The 20,336-nt window shown below is 41.8% G+C and overlaps 2 protein-coding genes across 2 annotated transcripts in view; one reads left to right on the plus strand and one right to left on the minus strand.

Annotated features, from left to right (window-relative positions):
• Positions 1-982: 982 nt before the first annotated feature.
• On the plus strand, positions 983-2,521 carry LOC145357480 (claudin-4-like). Its single transcript, XM_080210852.1, has one exon. It carries the CDS (start codon positions 1,144-1,146, stop codon positions 1,774-1,776), a length of 633 nt encoding a protein of 210 aa, XP_080066978.1. The 5' UTR covers positions 983-1,143; the 3' UTR covers positions 1,777-2,521.
• Positions 2,522-5,021: 2,500 nt separating this feature from the next.
• mettl27 (methyltransferase like 27) overlaps positions 5,022-20,336 on the minus strand; it is a 62,727-nt gene continuing 47,412 nt past the window's right edge. Inside the window, exon 7 of the transcript XR_013889283.1 lies at positions 5,022-5,525. The gene's annotated coding sequence lies outside the window, so the exon portion shown is untranslated. The remainder of the gene's footprint in view (positions 5,526-20,336) is intronic.

A 20,336-nucleotide genomic window follows, 5' to 3' on the forward strand; every position in this document is an offset into this window, starting at 1 on the left:
GTAGGGACACCAGAGCTAATGTTACAGGAGCAGGAAGAGAAACCATTGCAAATGATTCTCTGGCTAAGACTGTCTAGAAAAGAATGGGGAGACTCATTCAGCTGGACAAGAGGTAGCAAAGAGGTACAGGCAATATTGTGAGGTGAAAGAATTCTGTCAGGAAAATGATACAGAAGCCTGAGGTCATGTACCAACTGACTCAGTAACAGCTTCTTCTCCTCTGCCATTAAACTTTTGAATGGAACTACCTCGTATTAAGCTGATCTTTTTCTACACCCTAGCTATGACTGTAACACTACATTTCGCACCCTCACCTTTTCTTCTCTATGATCAGTATGCTTTGTATACTGCACAGAATTTTTTCATTGTGTACTAACACGTGACAATAATAAATCAAATCACATATGATGCTACATGCCATTGTTATTGTTGTCAATCCAATCAATAGGAATGTAAATGACTCAAAATATATTATTTATTTAATATTGAATTTGGTTTGAACACTTGGTTTTTGGCACTGATTTCTTTTTTCTCACAGCAAGTGTCTGTGATGCTCTTTTGAAAGCAATTCATTACCTTCCCATGGTGTTCCCAGATTAGTAAAAAGTCTGACAACACCAGGTTAGACAAAGTGTCAAAATTTACCTTTTAGGCAGCTCCTCCTACCGTAATGAGAGAAGGAAACAGAGCAGAAAAGGCCTCTGAAGATTTGTTTACTATAAAACTTGACTGTTTGCAACCTAAAAGAGTTACCAGGGGGACGGCAAGTTCCCTTAGCCTTTGAATAGCATTTTACTTAAAGCTACACTCCCAATATATTTTCTAAAAAATAGCTTTCATTACAAGAAAAGCTGTTGAACTGCAAACACAGATGCCAAGAAGCACACACATATTTGTTGACCATCCCAATCATGTGCCTCATCAGTTACCAAAAGTACCTGAAACTAGGTTGGAATCTGGTTCAACAGGTATTCCCCGATTTCTGCAGCGATACACTGAGAACAGGAGCGAATGCCCGCCCACTAGTTAGGGGTTATAAGTGCCATCACTTTTACTGCTCGTCCTCAGCTTGCTTGGGATTGTAAAAGCAGACCAAATCGTTTGTTTCAGAAAGTTGCGGGTTGCTTCCACAAAACCACGAGAATGGCATCAATGGGACTCCAGATTCTGGGCATAGCCCTGTGTGTGTTCGGGTGGCTGGGGGCTCTTCTCACCTGTGTCCTCCCCATGTGGCGAGTGACCGCTTTCATTGGAAACAACATCGTGGTGGCGCAGATTATTTGGGAAGGTCTGTGGATGAACTGCATTGTTCAGAGTACTGGGCAGATGCAGTGCAAGGTGTACGACTCCTTGTTAGCTCTCTCCCAAGATCTCCAGGCGTCCAGAGCACTGACTGTTATCTCACTCGTGGTGGGAGTCATCGGCATTCTCGTCTCCATTGCTGGAGGAAAATGCACCAACTGTATAGAACACGAGGCAACAAAGGCCAAGGTCACAATTATATCAGGAATTATCTTCATCCTGGCTGGTGTATTGACCCTGATTCCAGTGTCCTGGTCAGCAAACACCATCATCAAGGATTTCTACAACCCGCTGGTGACCGACGCTCAGAGGAGAGAGCTTGGAGCTTCCTTGTACATCGGTTGGGGAACCTCGGGTTTGCTGATCCTCGGAGGGGCTTTGCTGTGTTGCACCTGTCCTCCCAAAGATGAAAATAGCTACTCGGCGAAGTATTCCGCGCCTCGGTCTACAGCTCCGAGCAAGAACTATGTGTAACTTGGAAAAGAATAAATCAGAACCAATTTCCAGAGATCACAGTAATACTGCACGTTTTCAACATTGTTTGTCAATCGAGGAATTAAATCTTTTAATAAATCTTTTTTAAAAACTCCAACAACTATTTAACCGTATGTGTCTGTTATCAAAGTTACCTATATTAGGAAGTATTTGAAGTTAGTGCGCTTACAACCAACAACAACCTCAGGTACAGAGTTTGGAAATCTGGCCAGAGTTTGAAAGTAAAGGTGGTTGTTAAAGGGAAGCTTTGTTGGAGATAAGATTTTGTAAAATTACTGATATTTAACGGCTGTTCTGTAATGTATGGCAATGAAATTGATTTAGCAATTAATTGGCGATCCTCTTTTGAGAGCTGCTTTCTGAAGCCGTATTGTTACTCGGAATATCTGGACCAATTGGAAAGAATCAGCCGCAGCCATTTCGTATATAGTGAGAAAGTGATAATTGTGAAATGGGTCTCGACCTCACCTGAAAAGGTTCGATCTTTAGATGACATGATATTAGTACTAATTATTGTGTATTTCAATTGCATCCATGTGATTGAAGTTAATTCTTGACTTTTCATTTTCTATTTTTTTAATGATGTTTTAACTCGTATGTTTTTAAAGATTGTCTGAACTCGTCTTTTCCAAGCCTCTTTGTATTTAGACCACTGTATGTTCAGTGATCCGGGGACTTGGTATATTTGTAAATCACAAGAGTCAAAATAAAATCCAAAGTTCTTCCAGAATTTCTTGTGTCCACTTCCTGTATGTGGGGGTGAAAAAAACAACACGAGCAAAAATATTATCGGCAAAGGAGCAGAAGGATATGGAGCAACAGATCTACAAATCAGGATAATAATAAGACTATTAGAAAATAAATAACACACTGGGTTTCCTTTCTGGAGAATAGAATTAAAAAGCAGGTAAATTATATTAAGTTTTTATAGAGCCTTGGTTGGACCACAGTGGCAGTAAATTTTTGTATTACGAAGGAAAGATCTAGAAACAATGAAAAATACTGAAATCCTATTATAACTGAAAATTTATCTATATCAACAAGGCCAGCTTGTAACAGTAAAATATGTCGTGCTACTTTTAAATTTATAAACTTAAAAAAAAGCCTGATGAAAAATAATTGACAGGGAGCCATCTAAATGGCTATCAGGACAGCGGGCCAAAAGCTTGGTCAAAAGGGTAGGTTTTAACAAGTGTCTTGAATAAGGGAAGAAAGATAGAGAGATTTAGGGATAAAATTCCAGAACTTAGGAGCTGAAGGCATAGCCACTAAAATTGGGGATGCTCCAGAGTATAGCATTGGGAGTGGAGTTGTCTTGGGAGTGTTGTGGAGCTGGAAAAGATAACAGAGAGAGGGTAATTCTTGGATTTAAAAACAAAGACAAGGAGGTGTTGCTTAACCAGCAGGCAATGCAGGTCAACAAGAATGAGGGTGACAGGTAAATGGGTCTTGATGTGAGTTTGGGCAACAGATTTTGGATGACCTCAAGATTGCAGAGGCGAGACTATAGGAGTCTTGTTGGGAATATGTTGGACATGTCAGGTTTGAAGGGTTGACAAGTGGAAAACACACTGACAGAGATATTTCCATGGGAATTAAGATTTCAAAAGTATGCAAAATCAATTGCAAGGCAGAAAAATGACACAGATTTTGGAGACCACCACAAAAAAGAACTCACCAAGACTCCTTAAACAGAACCTTCCAAACTATGACCACTACTATCTAGTTGGATAATGGTAGTAGATACATAGGAACATCAACACCTGACAGTTCCCCTCCAAGCCACTCACCATCTTGACTTGGAACTATATTGCCATTCTTCACTATAGCTAGGTCAAATTCCTGAAGCTCCTTCCCTATCAGCACTTTGGATGTACCTACACCACATGAACTGCAGTGGTTCAAGGAGACAGTTCCTACTGCCTTCTCAAGGGCAATTAGGGATGAGCTTGAATGCTGACCTGGACAGCCAAATCCATATCCCTTGAATGAATAAAAAACACAAGTCAATCGGAGATGTATTTCAACTAGAAAAGTGATTCTCTGGCCAGAAACAGCCTGTAGCTGAAGCTGGAAAGCTCGTAGTATCTGTTGGCTAATCACAGGTTCAGCAGGAAACAGCAGCATGGAGGAGTCAGGCAACTATAAATTGTTCAATACTTTAAAACATAAGTATTAGAGCAGCAGATTAAAAATATAACTGAGTCTTATGTTAGGATGCTACAGAAGCATAGCTGTAACCAGAAAGCTCCAGGAATTTTGAAGGCAAAATTTGATGTTTTGAGAAAACATCAGGGTCAGAATCTTATGATTCTGCCCACCCCACCCCCAGAGGGGAGTGTGAAATTGTATTGAAGGGATTCCCTGGGGTTCCTACCTGCCCTGAGGTTGCAGCAATTTTATGCTGGGGCGGGCAGGGCCTCAGATGGGAAGCCATCCTTGCCCAATTGGGACCTTTATAGAGCCAACTGAAGGCTACTTAAAGGCTGTTTATGCCCAGCGTCCATTTTTAAGTTGGTGGGCAGATAACAGCTCCGGGGGGGGGGACCTAGAAATGAAGAGAATTAGATCTTGAGTGGAAAGGAAGGTGCCTCCATCAGAATCCCCTTTCTGACTGGGGGCGCCCTACCCTTAAGGCGCAGTGATCTCCGGATCTCCCCCTTCCTGGTCTGTCTATCAATACCTGATCAGTCCCACCTCCTCACCTGCTCTTCCCAGATCCAGGACACTCACCTGTATCTCCAATTCCTGGGACTTTGATTTTGGCAGCTCTGTGCAGTGCCTCTTGTGACCACTGTAGAGCTGTTGCTGGATGGACTGGAAATTGGTTGACAGCTCTCCAAGGCAGGATTTATTCTAACTGAGGGGTGGAAGTCCATTAAAATGGAAGGCGAGGTTCACTGAATCAGTGGGGATGTGTTCTCCACTGACTTCCCACCATATCAATAATTCAGGCTCAAACATCATTGAGTAAAGTAGAAGGCAGGCTTTGTCGAGGTTTTTTCTTGATGGTAGTTAAAACTAGCAATTAACTTGTAGTCAGGGATATAATTCAGTTACTATTAGAGCCAGGGCAACCTCAACAGTGGAATAGAAGAGGTTCAAGGTGAAAGGGCAATTGATGGCTAAGGTTTGATGTATTCAGTGAAGAGTGGTGTATAAGGAGCTGACAGAAGATATAATTAAACAGAAGATACAGTTGTCTGGTGCTATTTGCTTTAGAAAAGTTGATGTTAAGTTGAAACATTTGGAAGACCTAGGGATAATTAAACCTGTACAATTCTCTGACTAGGCTGCACCAATAATCCCAATGTCAAAACCAGATTGCACAGTAAGGATTTGTGGCAATTACAAGTTGACCTTGAACAGGGTTGCCCAAGTAGATAGATATCCTAACCCTAGGATAGAAAACCTTTATGTGATATTGCAGAAGGCCCCAAGTACACAAATTGGGTTTAAGTCATGTGTGCCAGCAGCTTGAGCTGGAGGAAGACTCGAGGAAATTCATCACCATTAATACACACCAGGGCTTATTCCAATATATGAGGTTCCCTTTCAGTATCTCATCTGCATACGTTATCTTTTAACGCATCAAGAAAAGCCTTCCACAAGGGATCCCAAGAGTTGTCATGTATCTGGACGATGTCTTAGTAATGGTGGTATCACCTGAAGAACATAGGGCCAATTTGGAGGAAATCCTCAGGAGATTCAAAGAAGCTGGTATTCATCTGGAAAGAGAAAAGAATACATTTCAGGCCGATAAGCTCACATATTTAGGATTCAGAGGAGTTAAACAGGTATTTTGCATCAGTCTTTATGGCGGAAGATACTTCAAACATCCCATTAATACTAAAAAATATGGGGGAGGAATTAAGTACCATCACCATCACCAAAGAAATACTATTAGACAAACTAATGGGGCTAAAGGCAGATAAGTACCCTGACCCTGATGGCTTGCATCCTAGGATCCTAAAAGAAGTAGCTACAGAGATAATGGACGCATTGGTTTGTAATTTTTGAAAAATCCTTGGATTCTGGAGAAGTATTGAAGATTAGAAAACTGCCAATGTGACACCCCTATTCAAAAATGGAGGGAGGCAAAAAGCGGGTAGCAATAGGTAAATTATTCTTGAAAAAATGTTGGAAATTGATTATTAATAAAATTAATAGCAGCACATCTGGAAAATCATCCATCTAATCAAGTAGAGTCAGTATGAAAGGGAAATCATGTCTGACTAATTCATTACAGTTTTTTGAGGAGGTCTCGACCAGAGTGGATAGAGGTCAACCAGTAGCAGTGTTGTTTTTGAACACCCAGAAGGCGTTCAACAAAATACCTCACAAAAGGTTAAGTCATGAGATGGTGTTGGTGTATTATTGGCTTGGATAGAGAATTGACTATGAGCAGGAAACAACAAGTGGGGATAAGGGATTTCTTTTTCAGGTTGTGACCTGCAACCAATGGGATTTCACAGGGATCAGTGATGGGACTGCAACTATTTACAATATATTGAATGACTCAGAAGAAGAAAGCAAATGTACTGTAGCCAAATTTGCAGACAACACAAAAAGAACAGAGTATTATTTAAATGGAGAAAAACTGCAGAATGCTGCAACACAAACGGGTTTGAGGTACTTTTGCATGAAACACAGAAAGCTAACACAAAGGTGCAGCAGATAATCAGGAAGGCTAATAGAATGTTGGCCCTTATTTGAAGGGGACTGGAGAATAAGATTTGGGAAGTCTTGCTGCAACTGTATAAGGTACTGGTGAAACCACATCTGGAGTACTATGAGCAGTTTTTGTCTCCTTATTTAAAGAAAGATATTATTTCATTGGAAGCAGTTCAGAAAGTTTCACTAGGATGATCCCCAGTATGGAGAGATTGTCTTATGAGGAAAGGTTAAGCAGGTTGAGACTCTATTCATTGGAACTTAGGAAAACGAGAGATGATCTCATAAGAACATAAGAACATAAGAAATAGGAGCAGGAGTAGGCCATCTAGCCCTTCGAGCCTGCCCCGCCATTCAATAAGATCATGGCTGATCTGTTGTGGCTCAGTTCCACATTCCCGCCCTCTCCCCATAACCCTTAATCCCCTCGCTTATCAAAAACCCATCAACCCACGTCTTAAAAATATTTAGCGAGGCAGCCTCCACCACCTCAACGGGCAGAGAAATCTCGTTGAAGCACAATGGCCTTTGGGCTTATAATTAGCATGAGGCTGCATGTCTGTCCTTTCTGAGAAGAAGTCCCACCTCAGAGAACTGCCAGTCAATCAAATGGCCAGCAGCCCCCTTGTCCCAGCATTGACCAGTACTGGTTGTGATGACCACTGGAGGGACTGTAACAGTCCCTGTGGAAAGCATTCGACGTGCCACAGTGAAAAACTGCACCAACCTCCTCTGAAGATAAACACGGGACGTGGTGGACAGAGTACCCTTTGTCTGCCAGTATTCCCCCGGAGCAGAGAAGCTACGACATCTTCTCCGGACTCTTCAACATATCTTGGCAAGGCACACCCCCACTTCTTGCCTTCAAACAACTGCAGAATCTCAAACAGACTATTGTCTGCAGCATGCCTGATATGCTACAGGAAAGCATGTCCCGAGGCATGATACTTTGGGGAGAACATGCAGACGCTACGACAATGGATGAATGAACACCGCTCAACGATCACCAGTGTTCCCTTCTAGTCGGGGAACACTTCAGCAGTCACGGGCATTCAGCCTCTGATCTTCAGGTAAACATTTTCCAAGGCAGGCTTCACGACACACGACAACACAGAATCGCTGAGCAGAAACTGATAGCCAAGTTCCACACATGTGAGAATGGCCTCAATTGGGATCTTGGGTTCATGTTTTTTTTGTGTAACCCCCACAACTTGCCTGGGCTTGCAAAATCTCACTAACTGTCCTGGCTGGAGACAAGACACACCTCTTTAACCTGTGTTTGGCCCTTTCTCCACTCACATTAACTGTACCTTTAAGATTTGATTACTTGTAAAGACTCGCATTCCAACCATTATCTTGTAAATTGAGTTTGTGTCTGTATAAGCCCTATTGTGAACACAACTCCTCACTCACTTGATGAAGGAATGAGATTTGAAAGCTGTGCTGCTAAATAAACCTGTTGGACTTTAACCTGGTGTTGTCAGACTTCTTACTGTGCTTACCCCAGTCCAACGCTGGCACCTCCACATCAAAGCATTCAGTAACAGAGTTTCGACTGAGTTGAATCCAAAGCCTCACCCATGTTGGGCTGATGAACTCCAGCAAGGATAATGAGTGCAGCGGATGACAGGCCAAGAGGGTGTGAGTTCACATCTTGGGGCAGGGGTATCTGACCAGGAAGCATCGTCCCCCATCCCCATCAAGTCTGCCCACCAGGCTGACAGTGTTTGTTGGAGACCTGGCCTGGGCTTTCCCCATCACAGGCAATATCTAGTTTGCAGTGAGAGGGACCCTTAAGTGGCCATTAAATGGGTGAAACACCTGCATGGGCAAGTGCAGGTATGGTGGGCAGGTGATGGGGATGTTAACACTGGCATGATAACTATCTCTCCCCAGATGTCATCCTGCCTCATGGGGATGGTAAATTTCTGGCAGATGGGAATTCCTTTCCATCTGCTTCTCTATTTCATTCTTTTTTTATGACTGCCTTAAAACTCACCTCTTTGATCTAGATTTTGTTTACTTTATATTTTCTTTGGTTTGGCATCTATTTTTATATGAAAAGCCGTTGCAGATTCTTGGGTCCTTTGCTACATTAAAGACATAAAATAATTACTTGTTGCTGTTGGCCCAAAACTACACATTTGACCTCATTCCTACTTCATTACAAATACACCTACTTCCACCTTTGTAATGACACATGTCCTGCTTGATAATACCTCACTGATGCTAAGACTCTCATACATGCCTTTGGTACTTCCAGCTTAGACTTTTTAGTGCTCGCTGGGATGACCACTCATCTTTCAAGCTTTGTAAACTTAATCTTATCCAAAATCCTGTTTCCTATATCCTATCCCTATTAAAACTGTCTCATTCATCACTCCTGTCCATGTTGACCAAAATTGTCATCAAAATTGGGACAAAGAGACCTAGTGCCTTCTCGGACTGGAATTCCCTCCCATCTACCTCTCTATTTCATTCTTTTCTTTTAAGCCTGCCTTAAAACTCACCTCTTTAACCCAGATTTTGTTTACTTTATATTTTCTTTGGCTTGGCATCCATTTTTATATGAAAATCCATTGCAAATTCTTGGGTCTTTTGCTACATTAAAGACATAAAATAATTGCTTGTTGTTGGACCAAAACAACGTGTTTTGAATTTGTCAGTGTAATTATTTACATTCATTCACTAACCAAGATGGTCCCAGAGCATGGCAAATTCTTGCAAACTGTCCCCAGTATACTAATTCTATCTTTTAGTCTCGTTCTATGTTTTTTAAAAAAAACTCTACTCCAACTCTTATAAACTCTGTCTGTAACACTACATTCTGCATCCTGTCCTTTCCTTTTCTATGAACGGGATACTTTGTCTGTATAGCAATGAAGAAACCATGATTTTCATTGTATACCAATACATGTGACAATAATAAACCAAATCAAATCATTAAAACATATATTCATTTGAAACTTTTTAAAATATTTATTCAAGGGATGTGGGCTTTGCTGGCTAGGCCAGCATTCATTGCCCATCGCTAATTGCCCTTGAGAAGTTAATGCTGAGCTACTTCCCTGAGCAGCTGCAGTTTTTTGTAGGTATACTCACAATGCTGTTAAGGAGTAAGTTCCAGAATTTTGACTCGGTGACAGTGAAAGAATGGCGATAGTCAGAATGCTCTGTGGCTTGACGGAAACTTCCAGATGGTAGTGTTCCCATGTATCACCCACAATGACACAATAGCTAGCACTGTTGCCTCACAGCTCCAGGGACCCGGGTTCAATTCCCTGTTTGGGTCACTGTCTGTGTGGAGTCTGCACGTTGTCTGCATGGGTTTCCCTGGGGTGCTTCAGTTTCCTCCTACATTCTGAAAAACATGCTGCTGAGGTACATTGGTAAAACTAAATTCTCTCTCAGTGTACCCAAACAGGTGCAAGAGTGTAGCGACTAGGGGATTTTTATAGAATCCCTACAGTGCAGAAGGAAGCCATTTGGCCCATCAAATCTGCACCGACAACAATCCCACCTAGGCCTTATCCCCTAACCCCACATATTTACTACGCTAATGCCTCTAACCTAAGCATCCCAGAACATTAAGGGGCAATTTAGCAGTGACTTCATTGCAGTGTTAATGTAAACCTACCTGTGGCAATAATAAATCAACTTTAAATTTTAATATATTGGTTGTGGATTTGGAAGGCACTAAGGAGTCTTGGTGAATTCCTACAGTGCATCTTGTAGATAGTACACATTGTTGATGATGGTGGGAGTGAATTTTGTTTTGGAAGGGTTGCCAATTGTGAGCACATGTTGGAGAGTCAGGAGGTGAGTTACCAGAGCTCCTAGCCTTTGAACTGCTCTTGTAGCACAGTATTTATATGGCTTGTCCAGTTCAGTTACTGGTCAATGGTAACCCCCAGGATGTTGATAGTGGGGTATTCAGTGATGATAATGCCATTGAATGTCAAGGGGGATGGTTAAATTCTGTCTTGTTGGAGATGGTTATTACCTGCCATCTGTATGATGTGAATGTTACTTGCCACTTATCAGCACAAGCTGGACATTGTCCAAGTCTTGTTGCATTTGGATCATGGATGTTTCAGTATCTGAGGAATCATGAATGGTCCTGAACATTGTTCATTCATTAGCAAACATCCCCACCTTTGACCTTAAGATCGAAGGAACAGTACCAGAGACCCCGGATCAATTCTGGCCTTGGGTGACTATCTGTTTGGAGTATGCAAATCCTCTCTGTGTCTGTGTGGGTTTCCCCCAGGTGCCCCGGTTTCCTCTAAGTTCAAAGGTGTGCAGGCTAGGTTCATTGGCCATGCTGAATTGCCCCTTAATGGGGTAATTACATGGGGTTATGGGTATAGGAGCTGGATGAGATTGTTATTGGTGCAGGTTTGATGGGTCGAATGGCTTCCTTTTACACTGTAGGATTCTATGAAAGAAGCAAATGAAGATGATTGGGCTTAAGACACTTCTCCAAGGAACTCATAAAGTAATGTCGTACATCTAACAATCATACCGATCTTTGCACTAGGAGTGATGAGATGATAATTGGTTGGGTTGGATTTGTCCTGCTTTTTGTGTATAGGATGTCATACCCGGGCAATTTTCCACATTGATAGGTAGATGCCAGTGTCATACCTGTATTTGGACAGCTTGGCTAGGGGTGCGACAAGTTCTGGAACACAAGTCTTCAGTACTGTGCTCCTACCTGCTCCCATGCCCACATATCTGTCCTTAGCTTGCTGCAATGTTCCAGTGAAGCTCAACGCAAACTGCAGGAACAGCATCTCATCTTCCGACTAGGCACTTTAGAGACCTCTGGTCTCAACATCGAATTCAACAACTTCAGATGATTTGCTCTATCCCACCTTGGCCCCCTTTGTTTTCATTCTGCTTTATTTAATTTTTTATTGCTCTCTAACTTTTATTTCTTTATTGTCTTTCTTAATTTTTCCCCCCCCATTCTTTCCCCCTTCCCTTCCCTTTTCTCCCCCCTGCTTCCCCTTTTCTACATTCTACCTCTGTCCCATCTGCCCCCCCCCCCCACCCCCCCCAACCACCACCACATCTTCATCTGTCACAGCTTACAGCTTCTCTGCCATTTGGCCAGTCACATCCTTTATTCTCTCTCTGGACAGCTATTCACAGTCTTTTCCCTCTAGTTTTCATGGCTATGACTCATCTTTCATTCCCTCCCCCTGCAGTATAATTATCTCCCGTTTTCTATGCCTTTTAGCTTTGACAAAGGGTCATCAGGACTCTAAATGTCAGCTCTTTTCTCTCCTTACAGATGCTGCCACACCTGCTGAGATTTTCCAGTATTTTCTCTTTTGGTCTTCAATACTATTGTTGAAATATTGTCAGGGCCCATAGCTTTTGCAGTGTCCATTGTCTTCAGCTAATTCTTGATATCGTGTGGTGTGATTTGGATTGACTGAACATTGCTATCTGTGATGTTGGGAACCTCCGGAAGATCCACTCAGTGCTTTTGGCTGAACAGTGTTGTGAATGTTTCCACTTATATTTTGCACTTATGTGCTGGTCTCCTCCATCATTGAGTATGGCAATATTTGTGGGGCCTCCTTGAGTGAGCTGTTTAATTGTCCACCACCATTCGCAGTTGGATATGGCAGGACTGCAGAGCTTAGATCTTATCTATTGGTTGTGGGATCTCTTAGCTCTGTCTGTCAATTGCTGCTTATTTTGTTTGGTATGCAAGTGGTCCTGTGATGTAGCTTTACCAGGTTGGCATCTGGCATTGCTCCTGGCATGCTGTTCTGCACTTCTAATTGAACCAGGGTAATGGTAGAGAGGGGGTATGCCAGGCCATGAGATTACAGATTGTGGTTGAGAAAAATTTTGTTTTTGGCGATGATTCACATCACCTCATTGATGTGCAGTCTTGAGCTACTAGATCTGTTCAAAGTCTATCCAATTTAGCACAGTGGTGGTATTAAGCAACACAATGGAAGGTATCTTCAACTGGAAGATGCAACTTCATCTCCATAGGAGGACTATGCACTCCTACTTACAATGTCATGGACAGCTGCATCTGCGGCAGGCAAGTTGGTGAGGATGAATGAGGTCAAGTATATTTTTCCATCTTAGACTATATGACATAGGAGCAGAATTAGGCCACTCAGCCCTTTGAGTCTGCTCCTCTCTTCAATCATGGCTGATTATTTTTTCTCATCCATTCTCCTGTCTTTCCCCATAACCCCTAATCCCCTTATTAATCAAGAACCTATTTCTATCTTAAAGACATTCAATCACCTGGCCTCCACAGTCTTCTGCGGCAGAGTCCCACAGATTCACCACTCTCTAGCTGAAGAAATTGCTCCTCATCTCCACCTTAAAGGATCATCCCTTTAGTCTGCCGTCTGGTTCTAATTTTTCCTACTAGTAGAAACATCCTCTCCATGTCCACTCTATCCAGGCCTCATAGTATCCTATAAGTTTCAATAAGATCCCCCTCATCCTTCTAAACTCCAACGAGTACAGACCCAGAGTCCTCAACTGTTCCTAATATGACAAGCTCTTCATCCCAGGGATCATTCTTGTGAACCTCCTCTGGACTCTTTCCCAAGGCTAGCACATCCTTCCTTAGATATGGGGCCAAGACTGTTCACCGTACTCCAAATAGGATCTAACCAGAGCCTTATACAGCCTCAGAAGTACATCCTTGCTCTTGTATTCTAGCCCTCTCGACATGAATGCAAACATTTGCCTTCCTAACTACCGACTGAACCTGCAGGTTAATCTCAAGAGAATCTTGAACAGGGACTCCCAAGTCGCTTTGTGCTTCTGATTTCCTAAGCATTCCCCCATTTAGAAAATAGTCTATGCCTCCATTTCTCCTTCCAAAGTGCATAAGCACACACTTTTCCATTTTGCATTCCATCTGCCACTTCTTTGCCCACTCTCCTACTTGTCCAATCTTGTTGGTTTCCCCACTATCTAATGCAGACCTATTTTCTTTGGGGCACAACCAGCTCAATCTGTGCTGATGTTAACAAGCTATTCTTGGTGATAGATACTGAAGTCCTCAATCCAGAGTACATTCTGCAGCCTTGCGTTCCTTCACTCTTATGCACTGCTTCTTCCAACTGGTATTCAACATGGAACAGTACTGATTCATCAGCTACGAGTGGGTAATCAACAGGAAGTTTCCTTACCCATATTTGACTGAATGCAATGAGACTTCGTAGGGTACAGAGTGCAGAGTCGATGCTGAGAACTCCTGTGTTGGTCCCTCCTGACTGTGTACCATTGTGCTGCCATTTCTGCTGGACATACCCAGGGACAATTTTTGTAGTTTATTTATTTAATAGATTTTCATAAGCTCCTCTAATATAGCAACTGCCATCAGATAGACAGTCCTTGGTGACATATCTCCATAAGAAGATCCTTGTACCTTGATGCTATAGTCTCTCAAGGGATTGCTCATCCGCTTTAAGGGAATGAATGAACATCAGTGAGTTTGATTCAGTTACATTTGAACTGCTGCTACCCTTTCCATAGGGGGGGTCCCTATCCTGCTTCTGGGAAGGAGGGGAAGAGGTGAGAGCAGTATTCTGAGAGATAGGTCAGACACGGTTAAGAGCCCTGTCAACCACAGTGGGTGGAAAACCACAATTTAGGAAGAAGGCAATGCCATTTTGGAAAGTGGCATCATCAGAACAGATACAGCAGAGGTGAAGGAACTGAGAGAATGGGATGGAGTCCTTACAGGATGGGGAGTGTGAAGAGCTGTAGTCAAGGTGTTGTGCGAGTTGGTGGGCTTGTAATGGATACTGGTGGACAGTCTATCACCTGAAATGGAGATAGAGAGATCAAGGAAGTGATGAGAAGTGTCAGAGATGGACCATGTGAAGGTAATTGAGGGGTGGAAATTGGAAATGAAATTGATAATTTTTTTCAGACCCAGACTAGAGCATAAGTGGCACCAAAATAGTTGTCATTGTACTGATGAAAGAGCTGTGAGAGGGGACTTCATCTCCTTCATCTGCTCTAGAGATCTTCCCTCTAAAGCTTCCAACCTCATAGTCTCCCAACCCCGGACAGCCTGCTTCTACCTCCTTACCAAAATCCACAAACGGGACTGCCCTAATAGGCCCATTATGAGAGCCTGTTTCTGCCCCACTGAACAATTTTTCCTATCTTAATTCCATTCTCTCTCCACTTGTCCCTTCCCACCTACATCTCTAATTCCTCTGATACCCACCTACATCTGTGATTTCTCTGATGCCCAATGCCATATCAACAACTTCCAATTCTCTGGCCCAAACTGAATCCTCCTCACCATGAATGTCCAATACCTTTACACCTTCATTCTCCATCAGGGTGGCTTCAGAGCTCTTTGCTTTTTCCTTGAATGGAGGCTTGAACAATCTTCGTGAATCACCTCACTCACTGCCAATGGCACCTTCCCATGCAATTGTAGAAGGTGTAAACTTGCCCCCTTACCTCCTCCCTGTTCACCATCCCAGATTTCAAACCCTCTTTTCAGGTGAAGCAGTGTACCTCCTTCAATCTGGTCTACTGCTTTCGCTGCTTCCAATGCTGTCTACTCTACATTGGAGAGACCAAACACAGACTGGGTGACTGCTTTGCAGAGCACCTTCAGTTCATCCACAAGTAGGAGCCAGGCCTTCCTGTCATTTGCCATTTCAACAGACCATCCTGCTCTCCTGTCCACATGCCCTTTTGCAGTCTGGATTAGTAGGGTGGGGTTCTGTGAGTGAACAGTGCCTTTATTTAAAAAGAGAATCACTCACTGAACCCCTGCACAACATTCAAATGAAGCCTAACAAAAACTAGAGGAACAGCACCTCATCTTTCGATTGGGCACTTTACAGCCTTCTGGACTGAACATTGAGTTCAACGACTTCAGAACATTAACTCTCTCCTCCACCTTCACTTTATTTCTATTTATTTTATTTCTTCTTTTCATCTTATCCATTTTTATTACTTCATATTCTTATTTTTATTTTCACTTCTCAAATTTTGCTCTCCACCTTGTCTTGCAACCTCCACCCCCACCAGGACCAACTGCCACATTCCTCAGGTTGTCCTTTGACAACTTGTACCTTTGTTTTGCCATTCACACATTTCAATCCCTTAATGGATGCTCTTAGCATCTTTCCTACCTTAATCATCACCATTTACATTCCCTTTGTCCAATTGCAGCCCCCTTTAACCTCTCCACCCCTCCACCCTCATAGTATAAATCTTGTCCAATTTTCTCAGTTCTGATGAAGAGTCATCTTGACTTGAATCATTGCTTTATTCAATCACCACAGATGTTGTCAGATCTGCTAAATTTTTCCAGCATTTTCTGTTTTTGTTTACCGCTTTGACACCTGACAAAAATGTCTCCTCCAAAGCTCGGGAAGTTGAGGTCTGCCTTCTCAGACCAACAATTCAAAAGTGGCACTTTTTATATGCACACTCGCCACCATACTCATTCCTAGTCCACCTCCGACTTCTCACCAATTCCGGCCACACTGGCTCTGATCTTGAATCCAGACCACCTCCCAACTGAAAATCTGAAATGCAGTCCACTATTTTTGAAGGCTATGCTCGCAAGCCAGGAATTCTTCTGTCTCTGCACCTGACCCAATAGCGAAAATCTGGGTTAGAGTGCCTAACTACATTATCGATGAATCACAACTTCATCTGACAGAACGCTGAGAAGACTGAAGCCATTGTTTACATCCCCACAAAACTTCACTTTTGCTGTTGGTTCCATTCCTCTTTCTAGCCATTGTTCAAGCTGAATTAGACTATGAGAATCTCGCATCCTGTACAAGCCAGAGCTAAGTTTAATACCCGACATCTTATTCATCACCAGCACTACTTATTATGAGTTTTGTAACATTTACAACGTCCACCTCCATCTCAGCCACTAAAATTCTTATCCACATTTTTTGCCATTCCGGGCACAATTATTCCATCCATTCCAGCCTCACATCTTGCTCCTTTCAAAACTCATATTTCTCCAAATCTCAATTGTTATATTCAATGGTACAAGTCCTGATCACTCATAAACTGCCTCTATCATTTTTAATCTATTTGGCTCATCTTCATTCTGATAATCAAATTCTTTCAAGGCTTTGCTAAATTATGCACGTTGGAGAACCAAGCTGACTGAGAGTAGGGGGTAGAAGATCAGTTCCTAGGATGGGTGGGGAATATTGTTCTGGTCAGGGGGTTAAGTAACACGGGGAGCACTCTTTTTATATTTCTTCATGCAATGTGAATGTTGCCAGCAAAGCCAGGTTTTGGTGGCCTGGTTGGGGGAATGATTGTAATTGGGAGTAAACAGCCCATATTCTTTAAGACATGTTGGGTTGAGCACTCCTGCTGCTCCAGGATCTACGTTCAGGTAAGCATGCTTAAAATACATAACTGTTGCTTATAACATGTACTTCTGCCTAACATATTGAAAACCATTTAATTCCTGAAAGATTATCACCATATGACCAGATTTCTAGGTCATATTTGTAGAAGAATAATGTGGATTTTTTTTACAGTGTATCTCATTACCAAATTAAAATAATTCTCAGGTTATCAGTTGCATACACTGGTTCCACACCACATTGTGTTTTATTTTTTATAATTTTATTAAAAAATGTGGGTGATTTAAAATGTCTGAGTCCTTTGATGTATGAATTTTGCATTACAGTTTGAAATACCTGTAGAGTGACATTCTTGTAGCCAGTGGAGCATTTCACCATTTGCACTCTGGATTAGTAGGATGGGGTTCAGTGAGTGATTCTCTTTTTAAACAACATTAAATTAATTTACTGAAAATTTAACTGATCAATGTGTGGGATTTAATCAGAAATATATTTTTGTTCTTCATTTGACCTTCCTGACTTTCTGTTTGCAAAATGTATATCCACTGGATCTGACTGCAAAGGAGGAGGCCATTTGGTCCATCTCACAGCTCTCTAAAAGTGCTATTTACATAATGGTAAATCCCAGCCTTTCACAGGTTCTTTTTTTATTTTTCTTTTCAGATATTTTTTCATTTCCATTTGAAAACTACTCCATTACACTTTCTGATAGGGCATTCCATATTGTAATAGTTTAGAGTTTAAAAAAAATTCTAATCTCATCTTTCGCTCTTTGATCTTAAATTGGTACACTCCAGTTACTGACTCACTACCCTCTAGGATAATCCAAGATATTAAAGATTAATCTCCTTGACATAGCTGCAAGCAGCCTGAGAGAAAATCAGTTATGGTGGAAAATAAGCAATGTTGAATCAGCCATCCAATATACATTTTGTTTCGTTCATGGGTTATTTTAGCTCATTAAACTTTACCTGTTAAATTTTAAATGGCATTTAAAATGTGACAATAATAACGTAAAAATAGAATGAGCAGAGAAAATTGTAACTTTATCACTGGGAGAACATGGATAATAGCAAATGGGTTATCAGTTGTACATCCTGTCCAATTTTCTTTAAAGTAAAATGGTGTGACTTCCCATTCCTTCCAAAGCTCAAGAGCTTGTTGTCTCACATGTCAAATTTACATTCATTGTTCAAAACCATCTAGTTTGTTTCTGTGCTGTGCAGAGCTCTGAAACTGTTCAAAGCCACAGACGTGATCCCGCGCAACTGTGGTTGTGGTTGGCTGTTGCTTCTTATTATCTTCAATCACTCGATTATCTTCAAACATTTCAGTTTTTACACCATCTCCTTTATGTAATGTACCTGAATGGTATTACTCTCTTGTTCGACGACATCATACCTCTTGCTGCAAATATATAATACATTATAATGGCTCTTCTATCTGCACCTCTTTGTATCTAGGAATATTTAGGACCCAGTTCTCCCTTTTTTTGAATTAGGACTGTTATCCTCATGACATCATATTCCCACAAGGCTACTGTGCCTGTAACTCACCAAGCTTGCTTACCACACTCTGTACATTCACTTATGTGCACAGTAAACCCAATTTAGACTGTATTACATCTCCTTTTACTCTGACTTTACTAACTACCTTACTATTTCTGATTCTAGTGTTGTCTTTTGCTCCCGATTTTTTGTGTTTCTTGATTTTCCTGCTGAATGCTACGCCCTTGTTCCCATCTGTTGCAAATACTAGTGCACGATTCATATTAATACTTTAGAAGTAATGTTCAGTTCTGGGGAGATTAACGTTTAATTGTAGAAAATGGGATAAACGATACTAAAGGAGCGTTGAATCTATTACACTTAAAAGGTTGAGGCCGTGTTCATTTTCTTTTATTCTTTCACTGGATGTGTTTGTCGCTGGCATTTTGTTGCCGATCCCTAATTGCCCTTGAACTGAGTGGCTTATTAGTTACAGAGGGCATTTAAGAGTCAGTTATATTGCTGTGGATCTGGAGTCATATGCCACAACAGCAGATTTCCTTCCCTAAATGGTATTAGTCAACCAGATAGATTTTTCTGATAATTGACAATGATTTCATAGTCATCACTAGATTCTTAATTCCAGATTTTTTAAATTGAATTCAAATTCCACCATCTGCCGTGGCGGGATTCGAACCCGGGTCCCCACTATATTACTCTGGGTCTCTGAATTACCAGTTCGACTGGGTAACAGTTTCCCATGGGGGTGGCAGCCTGAACAGGTGGCCACTTTACATACAGGAAGATCTGAGTCAGATATCACTATGCTTGGGCGATCTTTCTGAAGCAAAAAGGTTATGCAGTCGAGATGTAGACTAAAAGGGAGGGTTGAAAAGGGAACTGACAATTGACAACGGTTTTATGGTCACTATTAGTGAAAAACAGCTTTACATTCCATATTTTACAAATTGAATTTAAATTCCATGAGCTACCATGGTGAGATTTGAAGCCACATTCCTCTGGACTATTAGTGCTGCAACATTACCACCATTTCCTTCCTTAAGGGGTTAATAACTAGAAAGGGTAGACCTTAAAACAGCAGGTGAGCTTAGCTGGAGACATACTGTCTACACTGCTTGAAAAGTGCTATAGTAAAAAGTCTGACAATACCCAGTTTAAGTCCAACCGATTTATTTGATAGTAAACTCACTAGCTTTCGAGGTTTCCCTCTTCGTCAGGTGAATGGAGAGTTCTGGCCTCAGACAGAGCATATAAAGCACAGACAGTTTACAGATTACTGATTAGAATGCGAATCTTTACACCTAATTCTAATTAGTAATCTGTAAACTGTCTGTGCTTTATATGCTCTGTCTGAGGCCAGAACTCTCCATTCACCTGACGAAGAGGGAAACCTCGAAAGCTAGTGAGTTTACTATCAAATAAAGCAGTTGGACTTAAACCAGGTGTTGTCAGACTTTTTACTGTGTTTACCCCAGTCCAATGCCGGCACATCCACATCATGAGAAGTGCTATCCAGAGAGATGTTTTGTTTTAGGAGTTAGAACAAAACTAGTTTAAAAGCATTCACTGAACCCTGAAAGGCTACATTGTCATGGAGAAGGGTGGAGCATACGAATGTTCTCCGGTTTCAAAGTATCTGAGGTTCAGAAATAGGGGAAGAGGTTATACTGAAAGGATGCTGCAGCCTTCAGACAATCAGGGCTTGAAGAAGCCCTGGAAGCTATAGGTGCAGCCATTGGTCGCATTTTGGATTTTGTGTGGTTTGCAACTCTTTGGTACAGAAGAAATCCTGGGAGATAAGAAGATGATGAAAAGTCATTGGTTCTGTGCTAGAAGTCGTTAGGGCCCAAAGAAGCCCAGGAGTCAGTTATAGCTCAGAGATTGGAGTTCAGAGAAACCCAGAAACAGTGTCAGCTTAGTGAAGCTCATGGTCTGCAAAAGAATTGGACGTAAGCTGGCAATTAATGGTTGGTGTGTAACTTTGTGA

This window comes from Carcharhinus amblyrhynchos, chromosome 23, assembly GCF_965287045.1.
Source record: "Carcharhinus amblyrhynchos chromosome 23, sCarAmb.v2.hapA, whole genome shotgun sequence".
Classification (NCBI taxonomy): Eukaryota; Metazoa; Chordata; class Chondrichthyes; order Carcharhiniformes; family Carcharhinidae; genus Carcharhinus; species Carcharhinus amblyrhynchos.

What these genes read in the sequence shown, in the direction of transcription:
- LOC145357480 (XM_080210852.1), top strand. Translation starts at nt 1,144, where the DNA reads ATGGCATCAATGGGACTCCAGATTCTGGGCATAGCCCTGTGTGTGTTC.